The following is an 11,433-nucleotide window of genomic DNA, read 5'->3' on the forward strand; positions in this document are numbered from 1 at the left end:
TAAGAAAAATGCTCAAAACTAGAAAGTAGAATGATTTCACACAATTTAGATTTTTATTACACGATTTATTTGTTGGTGAATCCAAACAATTTATTATAAATGTCTATACCTCATCACTGCTTCCTTCTTGGTTTTGAACTGATTACATCACATTGTAGCTTAGCAAGTTGAAAATGGCATGAAATGCACGACACAGTAGCCTGATGTCATCATAATCACATACAGTCCGAAGCTCATTTTGGAAATTGTGCATCCTTGGGCGGAACCTACTCAGGCATGTGCATCCAGACTCTGGACATCTGAGCAACACAACGCTGGAATGTCTGCTGCAGTCACACAACACTCATTGAATCAGAAAGATGCTACTGAGCCTGCAGCTCTTTGGCCCTCTTTTCATCCAGAATGAAGGGAGCTGTCAGCGTCCTCCCTTTCAGCAGCTGCTCCAGACCCTAACAGGCGAGAAATAAAATGGGAGTTAAGCACGACAAATGTACAAAAGAACATATTGTGCATTTGATGTCCACCAACAGGGAAGAAAACACGTCTTTTATTAGTAACACTCTGTGTTTGAGTTCTCACCTCTCCAAAGTATGAGACCAGTGGTGAAATCTCAACTTGTGCCAGAGTGCTGTCCTTTGCTGATGTACTATGAGGAAAAAAATAAACACACACTTTTAGATTTCAGGGAAAAGTTTAGATCGTTTTTCCCAGTGAAAACAACACGCACACACCTGTATATGAAAGCGCTACTGGCTGCTGTGATCATGTCAACATTTCTTTGGAAGACAGTTGTATTTACTAAAATGCAGACTTTGGACAACACTCGTTTTTTTAAGTCTGAAATCTTTTCTGTTTTATATTTGAATTTTAAAACTACTTTGTGGCTTGGAAATACATATTTCTGTAGAATAATGTAACAAAAGGTAATCATATCTTGCTCCAATTAAGAACATTTAAGTAAACTAAATCAAACTTATTACATTTTTTTCCACAATTATTATTAATTTAATTCAAAACTACAACTTTTCTTAGTTCATTTCTCTATTTGCGTCCATCCCACACTGGAGCCACTCCACATCTAACAGGTCTAACTATGGTGCGCAAATGCAAGTGACAGCAGCATTAGATAACTGCAACAGCTGTGTGCCGCAGCAGCCATTCAGCCGGACAGCCGACCACAGACAGCACAGGAAGTACGCAGTTTGAGCCTTTACCTGACAGAGGTGACACAAACACCCGAAACGTTAACATGACCTGAAGTTCTTTTTTTTTGCTTTGAGCTGTTTTTATGTGTCTTTTCTCTGAGTATTAAATACCTGCAGCATCAAACAGTAGCAGGATCTATATGAGCGTCTCTGAAGACAGAGAGCTGTGCACATTTATGCCCAAACAACACAACGCTGCAGTAACTTCATTAGTTATTTATAATTACAAAGAAAGAACACACTGTCATTTACTGTTAGGCTCTGATCAGTCCTGCTCCATGTTGGGAGTTTTTTTTAATAATTATAAAGAACAAATTAAGTTTTTCATTGTTATTATTTATTATTATGATTTTCAACTTTCCACTAGTCAACACATCATACGCGACTTTCGGTTTTAGTAGGAAAAACAACCCCGTTTGAGCTTTCACAATGTTTCATCAAACTTTTTCATTTAAGAAGGTCGCCAGTCTATCACAGGACTACAGATAGAGGTAAACAAGCACACACACCTACGGACAATTCAGAATCACCAATTAACCTCAACATGTTTTTGGACTGTGGGAGGAAGCTGGAGAACCCAAGGAGAACCTGCGCTGCACAGGGAGAACATACAAACTCCACACAGAAAGATCCCAGGCGTCCTAACCGGGACACGAACTGAGGATCTTCTAGCTGTTAGGTGATGGTGCTAACCACTGATCCACCGTGCAGCCTGTGTTGTTTATCTACTTATAATCATAAATGACTCCCAACATGGAGCAGGACTGACAGTAAATGACAGTTTTCTTTCTGTCAGATAGACGAGCTGTCACACACAACTCATGCATGTTAGCTTCAGTTCCTGCTGGGTGTAGAGCATGTTGGACATTTTCCTCTGACCTGGCTGATGGAAGCAGAGCATTGCCATGTTCATCCAGGAGTGTGGCTCCAGCAGATGTGGCCCATCGGTAGTGCTGAGCCAGCAGAGAGTTTCTGGCTGTGGTTGGATTGTCTTTGGCTGCGTCGTCTGCATTTTTCAGGGGGGAAAACTCATCCTCCCTCACAACCTCAAACACAACAAAGTTCCTTCCAAAGACAGACAGTAAAGGTTTTAACTAGCAGTATACATATAGGTTATCATTCTATCTGTCAATATGTACAGAGCTGAAGACATCGTTACCTTGAGAATGGGAAGACATCAAAAACAAATTTCTCCATCTTTATGCCATTGGGCTTGGTAGGCTTCACTTGATTGCCACATGTGTCTATAAACGGTACTTTCTTAATGGCAACATGTTGTTTCAGTTGGCTCTTGAATTTCCTGTAAGATGAAAAGAATCAGCAGCAAGTTGTTTTTTGTTTTTTTTACAGCACTGAACGAAATGTAAAATCATGACAACAGATAATTAAAGGTATATCCTCCTTTGTGAATGTGTAAAAGATTTGTAAAAGATGTGTTACAGATGCCTGCGAGCCATCAGGTGGCGCTATCCTCCAGGGTGTTTGAGGGCACACCACATTGTCAAGCTACATTTGCTGAGTTTGTGGGTCGCTGAGCAAAAACTTTCATGATGGCTTGCAGAAGGCATAACTACTGAGGTACAGAGCAGCAGAGTGGAACACAGCCAGAATGAATGAGCCTGTGAGCCTGAGCTCAGGGCAAAGAAACCCTGAAGTTACAGATACGCATCTCTCATGGCAGAAGTGCAGCAAAAAGTCATGTGTAAAAAGACAGACAATGATGAGGCCTGCTGGACTTGTAACTGGTGATTTGTCTGTATTTCCAGCACTTGTAGCCAAATACTTAAGACTATTCTTCTATTAATATCTTTTTACGCATTTACAGATCTTTTTACACATTGACAAATCTCACTACAGACACACAACTCTCCATACATATTTACAAACAGTTTTGCTACGATAACACCTCCATAATATTCCATCATGTGTTTTAAATCGATTTCACAGCGAATATGGAACTGAAGAAGAACTGTAAAAAATCAAATTGCAAATCCAACTGCAATACCCACTGAAATGGGCAGACATGCTCAAAACTGACATGAACAAATCTCTGCTTATATACTCTCAAATCAACGCGCAGACTGAACACTGCTCAATTTAGTTCTTCCACCAACTGTTTGTCGTCTCTGTCAGTCAAATCAGTGTAATGCTGTGCAGCTTCTTACTCTCCCACGTCCTGCAGGAAGGTTCTGGTAAAGAAGTGATTGCAGATGTTTCCAGCGGAGTAGAGAAATTCCCCATCAGGTCCCCTAAGTTCAGTCGTCTCTGGTTTGATCTCGCTGTACTCCACCACCTGGGAGACCCCTCGCACTCTGCAAACCACACCCACCGGTTCTGCAGGATATGCCTTCTCCACCACCTGATGCAGGACAGAGTGAAACACAGGAAAAAGAAGACACAATTAGGGCACTGTGTTTATGTATAGACAGTGTAGCCAAATCTTCCATTTCAGAGTTTCTCTCCTGTTCTTCACTCATTTTGCGGCTGACATCAACACTGCATGTCAACAAACTTTGTAATGTGCAAATGAAGTATGAAAAAAAAAAACTTAGAGCCCTTAAACTGGAACATAAATGTTGTAAATGATGTGTTCGAGGTAGTTTGTCTTACCATTGTGCACATTGTAGTGTTGATGCTAAAAGAATATATTGTGCAACCTTAATCTCAACAATTATTTGTGTGTGAATGTTAACCAATGAAGCATTTTCTTATTTTCTCATTTTCTTATACAATTGTGCTTTAAAAGGATGAAAGTTCAGCATTATAAGCTACCAGCTTAGTAAAACTGAAGCATGCATGATGCCCAAAGGAAGCTGCTGCTCTTTAGAAAACATCACTGCAACCTGAATTTGGTGGTTTGTACACAGACACTTAGTGAAAGGTTACCAGACATTTACAGGTCTAAAGGAAAAATCTCTAAAACACCTGGGCTTTGTTAGAACTTATGCAGATTAGAATGCTTATATGTTGACTTGAGTCTGGATTTTTTTGGAAGCTGTTGTTATCAGAGCAACAAGTCCATACATACAAACCTGCAGTAGTCTTACTGACAGCTGGACCATGAGCAAGGCATTTTAGGGTGACTCCCATATGTAAATTTTCTCTCTTACAATTGTTTCTTCAGATGTATGATGAAACAGGGTTGATTTTTTTTTTTTAAACCAAAAAAAACCAAACATTTACTGCAGTTTTGAGTCAACATTTGTAGCTCTATGTTAAATATAAAGTAAAATAAAATATTCAGCCACTCCTACGAATTAAATATCTGAATTTGTTGGAAAAAAATGCAAATAGTTTTATCTGTGACAATGCTGAAATACTCCTTAATATTTTACATCCACTGTGTGATGTGTTATTACTGCACCTTGGCCCCGCAGTCAGCCCCCTTGCTCACACAAAAGCCAATAAACACAGGGTCGGCCATCTTGACCAGGATGTTGTCCACACAGTAAACATGCAGATACTCCACTCCCCTCTTCTTCATGTCCTCCAGCACATTATTGTCCAGCAGTGCCTGGTACAGACCTCCATTACCATCTGAAATCAAAGCATTGGTCATTTCGCTGATGTGTTTGTCTGGGTCTGCTGAAGGAGCTTCTATGCACCTACCTGGGGCCATGGCTATCTTCCCTTTACCCTGCAGGATGACCTTTCCATCAAAGGTCACTGCTGGGATCATCCTCTGCTCAAACATGATGACGTTTGATGGCTGCAGGCCAAAGTAGTTGTTCTCCTTAAAGAATTTCTCGGTGGGAGTCAGAGTGAACTCACTGGTCATGATGTACCTGAAGAGGTGCAATAATACAGACAAAAAGCTGAAAATGTTAAATGTTAAACACCTAGTCTCTAGAATCTTGGTTACAGATATCTCTTACAATATCTCCGGATTCTCCGGCTTCCTCCCACACAGTCCAAAAACATGTTGAGGTTAATTGGAGATTCTAAAATTGTCCGTAAGTGTGCTTGGTTGTCTGTCTCTAAGTGTGGCCCTGTGATAGACTGGTGACCTGTCCGGGGTGTCCCCTGCCTTCGCCCTAAGTCGGCTGTGATAGGCTCCAGCCCCCCCGCGACCCTATGGATGGATGGATGGAGAATCAAATATCCATCATCTATACACTGCTTAACCCTCTGTAGGCTCCAGCCCCCCTGCTGGAGTCTATCCCAGCTGACTCAGGGTTTTACCTGAGACAGACAATCAAGCACACTCACATTCACACCTATGGACAATTTAGAATCACTAATTAACCTCAGCATGTTTTTGGACTGTGGGAAGAAGCAGGAGAACCCGGAGGGAACCCACACTGCACGGGGAGAACATGCAAACGCCACACAGAAAGATCCCAGGAGTCCTAACTGGGACGAACCCGGTTGAGGCAACGGTGCTAACCACTGAGCCACTGTGCAGCTCTCAAACACTCAGCATTTTAAAACCTAACATTATTTAAAGCTGCCAGAATCTTTTTTGTGTGTGTGTTAACAATGGCTCAGCTGTATGTGAAGGTGTCTTTAGCTTTCTTTTACACACAAAGTTTTGGTTTACAGTCTAAAGGTTTCTGTTCTTGTTCCCGTCACCGCTCTGACCAGTGTTGTTCTTGGCTGCTGTACTCAGAGAGACAGCTTGAAACTAGTTAGTCAACTTCCAGCCTAACATTAACAGTTGTTAATTCTGCTCTACAAGAGTTAGCCAGCAACTTATTTATGTGTGATAACAAACTAAGTAACAAAATACTGTTACTTCAACAAAACTGAAATATTACTTTGAAAGACAGTACTGTGTTTCAGTAACAAGAGAGAAAGCTTTCTGAATTTGACTCTTTTGGTTGTGTGACATAAAAACATGTGAATTTTGAAACATTCTTCAACAAGTGAGCTTTGTGTCTTGATGAAACATCACAGCTGAATCAAGAGAGTCTTTTACAGTAAACTGCAAACTAGTTTCCAAATACACTGCCAAATACAACTCTAACATACTGTGAGTATATATGTAAATATATGTATATATAGTACTGGTCTGGCCCAAAAATACAGTGTTGGTTGGGCTGTAATGTGTTTAAGTAACTCTTTGCTGACAGGTTTCCCTTTAGAGCTTTTTCTGCTGCAACCAAGTGGCCAAAAATAGTTAACATGTGTTTACCAAACTGTTCAGTATGCCTTGTGCCCAATATATACCTGCAATTAATCACATTAGTAGAGAAAGTGTTCATCATAGAATCTTACCATGGTACAGTGCATTTGGAGCCATGCTTGCTGTCTGCAATCTCCTGGATTTTGTGAATACGCTCTGCTTGAATCTGATACAGGGTTTTGCTGCTTGGCAGCCCAACATTGTACATCCCCTTGGGATACTGAACACCAAGACGGGTCCCCTGACCTCCAGCCAGGAGCAGGACTCCAACACGATTCTCTGAGATTTGCAGCAGGCCTGTCAGGACAGAGTGGTACCATCAGCAGCAGCAGCAGCAGCAGCAGAATGAATGTAAGGGAATTTTACAGATTTGTGTCCTAAATAGCACATCAGCACAATGACATCAGTGTTCATGCCTTTATGTACCTTGAGTGGACTATTTTCTTGAGAAGGTTGAAGCCAGTAAAGTTATGGTAGTGTATAAATACTGCTAAAAGCATACAATCATGTTTCTAGCCTTCCATGCAGTCATTGATATCACTGCATCAATTTGCAAAAACTTGAAAATATCCTCTTCTTTTATTTCAGTAAGCTGCAACACTGATTTGGTTCCTGTCTACTGAGATATAGGATTTCAGGTATGTGAAGATTTTAGTTCTGGTCTGTTCTTTTCAGGTGTGCACTAAGCTCAACCCTGCTGTATGAGTTTAAAATGTTGATGTCATATATGGAATACAATTTGCAAGGATAATTTGATTTTCTAATAGAACCAGATTTCCATAAATATTGTTATGGATTTTTCTCTAGTAAAGATGAGAAAGGACATAATCCTAAGGATGAGATAATCTGACCTTTTTGGATCTCAGACTTAGGGGTCGACCAATAATTGAATCCAATGTTCAGCATGTTTCTGATGATCATTATCCCTATTTCCTGATCAAAAAATAATAATAAATAAAGATGAACTGCTTTGGCTTTCTATATCTGACTGGTTACACATCATGTGTTGGCATAGCAACAGTCAAAGAAAAGTTCCCTTTTATTTAAACATATAGAAATAAAAGTATTTTAACAAAGTTTTGTGTTCCAGTTTGTGTTATTTTAAACTCTGACACCAGGATTTTCATTTTTTACCACAAATGTACATCAGCTTTAAATATGCTATCACTGATTATCAATAATCAAAATCAGCTCTGAAAATAACCTTTTGATTGACCACTGGTCCAGCTGTTCTTAGACGGTTTAATGGTTTGACTGCTGGAATGTGTGAAACATGAGAAACTCTGGTTTTATCGAACCACAACCTTAAAATGATGAGTTTTACCAACCAGTGTCCACCTTTTCACGTTTAGTCAGAAACATAAAAACGGTCCAACTCGCCCTCTGATATGTAAGTTAGTATAAAAGTCCCATTAAATAATAATAAAGTCTGAGGGAGGTGTTTGAGTGAAACCCCTACATCGGTACCACCGGACCCTGCAGCGACCTCAGCACTAGTTGCTCTACGGACCGGACCGGACCGGACCGAGCTCAGCTGGACCGTCTGTCGCCTGATCTCCTTCCACCAAAGTCTCGGACTCTCACCTTGCTCTTCCCACTCTGACAGACTCTTTGTGTCGCTCTTCCTCACGCTGCCGACGGTGTCCGGGTGGAGCGGCTCCATGTCCTGGTCCAGGCAGGCCGGCGGGGCGGAGACAGCCGCGGCGGCCGCCTCGCAGTGCGCCTTCAGCCCCTGCAGGTCCAGCTGGGCCAGCTCCTGGAGGAAAGCGTCCCTCTGGTCCTCACTCAGCTCCGGCCAGAACTGCAGGACGTGAGGCTGCCCTGCACTTTCCAAAGCCTGCTTGAACTCTTCCAGGGAAGGCATCGTGTGTCGGTGTGCTGAGGAGGAAGTGGCTGCTGTCGGCGGCAACTCGTGACTGCAGCTGAGCGGGAGCCTCCAGAACACAGAACTTACTGCCTCTTTATCCACACGTTTACAGAAGCAGCTACATGTGTCAGGAATAGCAAAGTTTGGACGGATTCCTCCCAGTCAACAACAGGAAACCAGAGGAGGGCATAAAGCTGCTGACTCCACTCAGCTTGGTCAGCTGACTGGTACCGGGCAGGATGGAACTAGTACCATAATTACTTCATACTCATTGTTTTCAGCAAGTTCCTTCAACTAAATCCATTTGAATTGAAACTGCACAAACTCTAACTAATAAAAATCTGCATAAACATGTTTTCTGTACATATATTTTTGTTCACTTTTCAGTGAAAATAATATGAAATCTTTGAATTGCTTCAAAATCTGTGTGAACATTTTCTGGTTGGTCAGAACTACCTGCTTGTATGTGTTTGAATGGAGGTGGCTGTGTTGGTAAAATGCATCTGTATGAGAACGACCATAGAGAAATGGTTCCTCTAAAAGCTCTACCAGAAAAATAGCACGTACTGGATGTAGGTCCAGTTGTTTGTGTGGTGACCAGTTGGGAGTCTGTGGTCCTGTGGCCACCCCGGCCCACCTCTTGGACTCCAGTAGACATCCCAGCATCGTTTTCCTTCACTCCTTTGCAGAAAGTGTTTCCAGCCAGATTTGACCAGGCAGTGGTGCTCTACAAATTCAGAAGAATTGAAGAACTGCTTATTATTCATCCTTAATTTAGGAAAACAAGAACAACCCTTTGTTTCTTTTCAGCACTGTGGCCAGGCTGACAAAGAGTCCCAGCTGTGTGGAGCCTTGTGTTCTTTTGCTCTCAGCAGTGAAGATTGTATGACCTTCATCATGAATAAAGTTTTGAATCTTTGACAAAAAATCCAGAGCATGTCTTAAGCAGGGAAAATTGCTGTATCAGTGGAAACAGCAGCAAAGGATACGACTGAAGGTAAAACACAGCTACATGCTCTGTGTTCAAACTACACACCAAGCAGCGTAATACCAAGTCAAAGCACCGCTTCAGATGCGGTAAACAGTCACATGACCCCAAAGAGTGTTGGTTTAAAGATAAAGACTGCCGGCAATGTAATAAAAGAGGGCACATACAGACAATGTGTAAGTCAAAGTACAGCAACTGAAAACACAAACCGAATGTAAAAAGAGGACAAAAGCTTCACAAAGTATCACCAGCAGACTGTTGCAGCTCTAACGAGGAAGAATTAGCCTGTTTAGGGTTGTATGATACAGAAGAGGACAACAGTGATGTGATATGGCTGACCCCAAAAGTCAACAGAGTACCATTAAAGATGGAACTGGACACGGGGTCATCGCTGTTAATCATATCCTTCAAAGATAACAAGAAGAAGTTCCCAGACACAAAACTGTCAGGCACAAGTTTGAAACTGAAAACATACCCCCCCCCACTGGAGGAGCCTAGTTTGGGAATTGCCTTTTTTCCCCTCATTTTTCCCTCTTGTTTTTCCTTTTTCCTCTAATTGATAAGGGCACCGGTTTGGCTGGCAGACCCGACAGTTCCTGTCTCCCCCAGTTATTGTCTTTATGTTTTGTGGACGGATGTAATTGTGGATGGAATTTCTCTGTTAGGGATCAATAAAGTATTATTGAATTGAATTGAATTGAATACACAGGTGAAAAAGTCACACTTCTGGGAAAACTCAAAGTGAAATACAAAAACCAAACGTGCAATTTTTTTATTTTATTTTTTTAAGATTTTTAAGAGGTAGGGGAGACCGGGGCTTGTGGTCACACTTATTATACTCATATATATTTCTTGGACTCAGTACATCATGTTAACCTGATTCTTGGTTTGGAAGCCCAAGAACAAACCGGAGAAATCTTCAGTTCACAGATGTAGAATTTATTTAGGTCACAGGTAAAGTGAGGCAGCGCTGGGCTCAGAGTGACAGGTCTCTCACGAGAGCTCTATCAGAAGGAGCCCTGATATCCAGAAATGATTCACATTTATCTTCTTGAGCTGGGCCTGCCCCAAACAGAGGTTGGACTTGTACACAACCGAGTATAATTATCCAGTTACTGTGATGGGAACAGGCTAACCACTGTTCACGTAGAAATTCACTGGAATGTAAACAGAAACTGTTTGGATCAAATACAAAGTGTGTGTGTGTGTTGTCCAAAAGGCGTGTATCTAAAGGAGTTTCTGCTGTCTCCCAATATGTGAACCAGTTCTCACCGGCCACGTTATCTTCAAGGACGTACATTGTGCTCAGTAGAAAAGTACAAAACAAGATCACAGGTTCAGTGGAAAAATACAGATTCAGAATACATGATATTTTGAAACTTGCAAATTATAACAATCACATAAAATAAAAATGTGTACCATATGAAAGACCAAAGTCTCATGTATATATTTTGTATTCATGTCATTTTCACATCTTTTGTCAGTGCAGAGTTATAGGCAATTAAATGGAAAGTGTGAACATGTGACATGTTGCCCCACCATTTGGTAATTTGTCTCACTATATGAGGTAAGATGTCACACTGGATTTTGTAACTAATAAAACAACGACAAAATTATTGTTGTTCTTTTTTTTTAACTTGAAATTGAACATTGAAGTTAGGCACAGACAATGTTTATCATTGAGTTTGAAGAAGTCATTGAACATGGCCATTGAACAAACGTTAACACAAAACAATATGCAGCATGCACTGGATTAAAGTCCAGACTGCCTCAAATGCCTGTTTTACCTTTCTTAAACTAGTCCCTACTCAGACTCATCCGAATTGCAGTTCTGGCAAATGTAGACTGATTTGCCAGGGGTGCATTTTTCATGGGCCCATCCTTTGCATATTGTGTACCGCACCCAGGTTTTTCCTGGGAAGCTGTTTTCAAATATCTCTACACCACATGTGTCAAACACAAGGCCCGCGGGCCAAATCGGGCTCGTCACATCATTTTATGTGGCTCGCGAGAGATGTGTGTTTCCTAATCTGATAAATTAATGGGATTTACCTGATATATTATAACGTAATATAATGTTATAATTTATGTTATAATAACACAGCAACGTGTCTACACAGGGCTCCAGACTGTGGCCAAAATGTTCTCATATGTGTCCTTCTGTCAGCTCAGGTAGCTGCTGCTCCAGTTATTGTGGTTGGAAATAGTCATACTTCTTCCACATTGACTCAGTCCCTCTCTGTCTGAC

The 11,433-nt window shown here is 41.3% G+C and overlaps 1 protein-coding gene across 1 annotated transcript; it reads right to left on the reverse strand.

Annotated features, from left to right (window-relative positions):
- Positions 1–31: 31 nt before the first annotated feature.
- Positions 32–8,556, reverse strand: uap1l1 (UDP-N-acetylglucosamine pyrophosphorylase 1 like 1). The gene is made up of 9 exons (XM_008283195.1): positions 7,915–8,556; positions 6,423–6,627; positions 4,815–4,990; positions 4,570–4,742; positions 3,371–3,564; positions 2,365–2,505; positions 2,085–2,270; positions 580–646; positions 32–449 (listed from the first exon to the last, which is right to left on the reverse strand). The coding sequence occupies exons 1-9, from the start codon at positions 8,192–8,194 to the stop codon at positions 363–365; spliced, it is 1,509 nt and encodes a 502-aa protein (XP_008281417.1). The 5' UTR covers positions 8,195–8,556; the 3' UTR covers positions 32–362.
- Positions 8,557–11,433: the final 2,877 nt, after the last annotated feature.

Source organism: Stegastes partitus, unplaced genomic scaffold (genome assembly GCF_000690725.1).
Source record: "Stegastes partitus isolate 25-593 unplaced genomic scaffold, Stegastes_partitus-1.0.2 Scaffold302, whole genome shotgun sequence".
Lineage (NCBI taxonomy): Eukaryota > Metazoa > Chordata > Actinopteri > Pomacentridae > Stegastes > Stegastes partitus.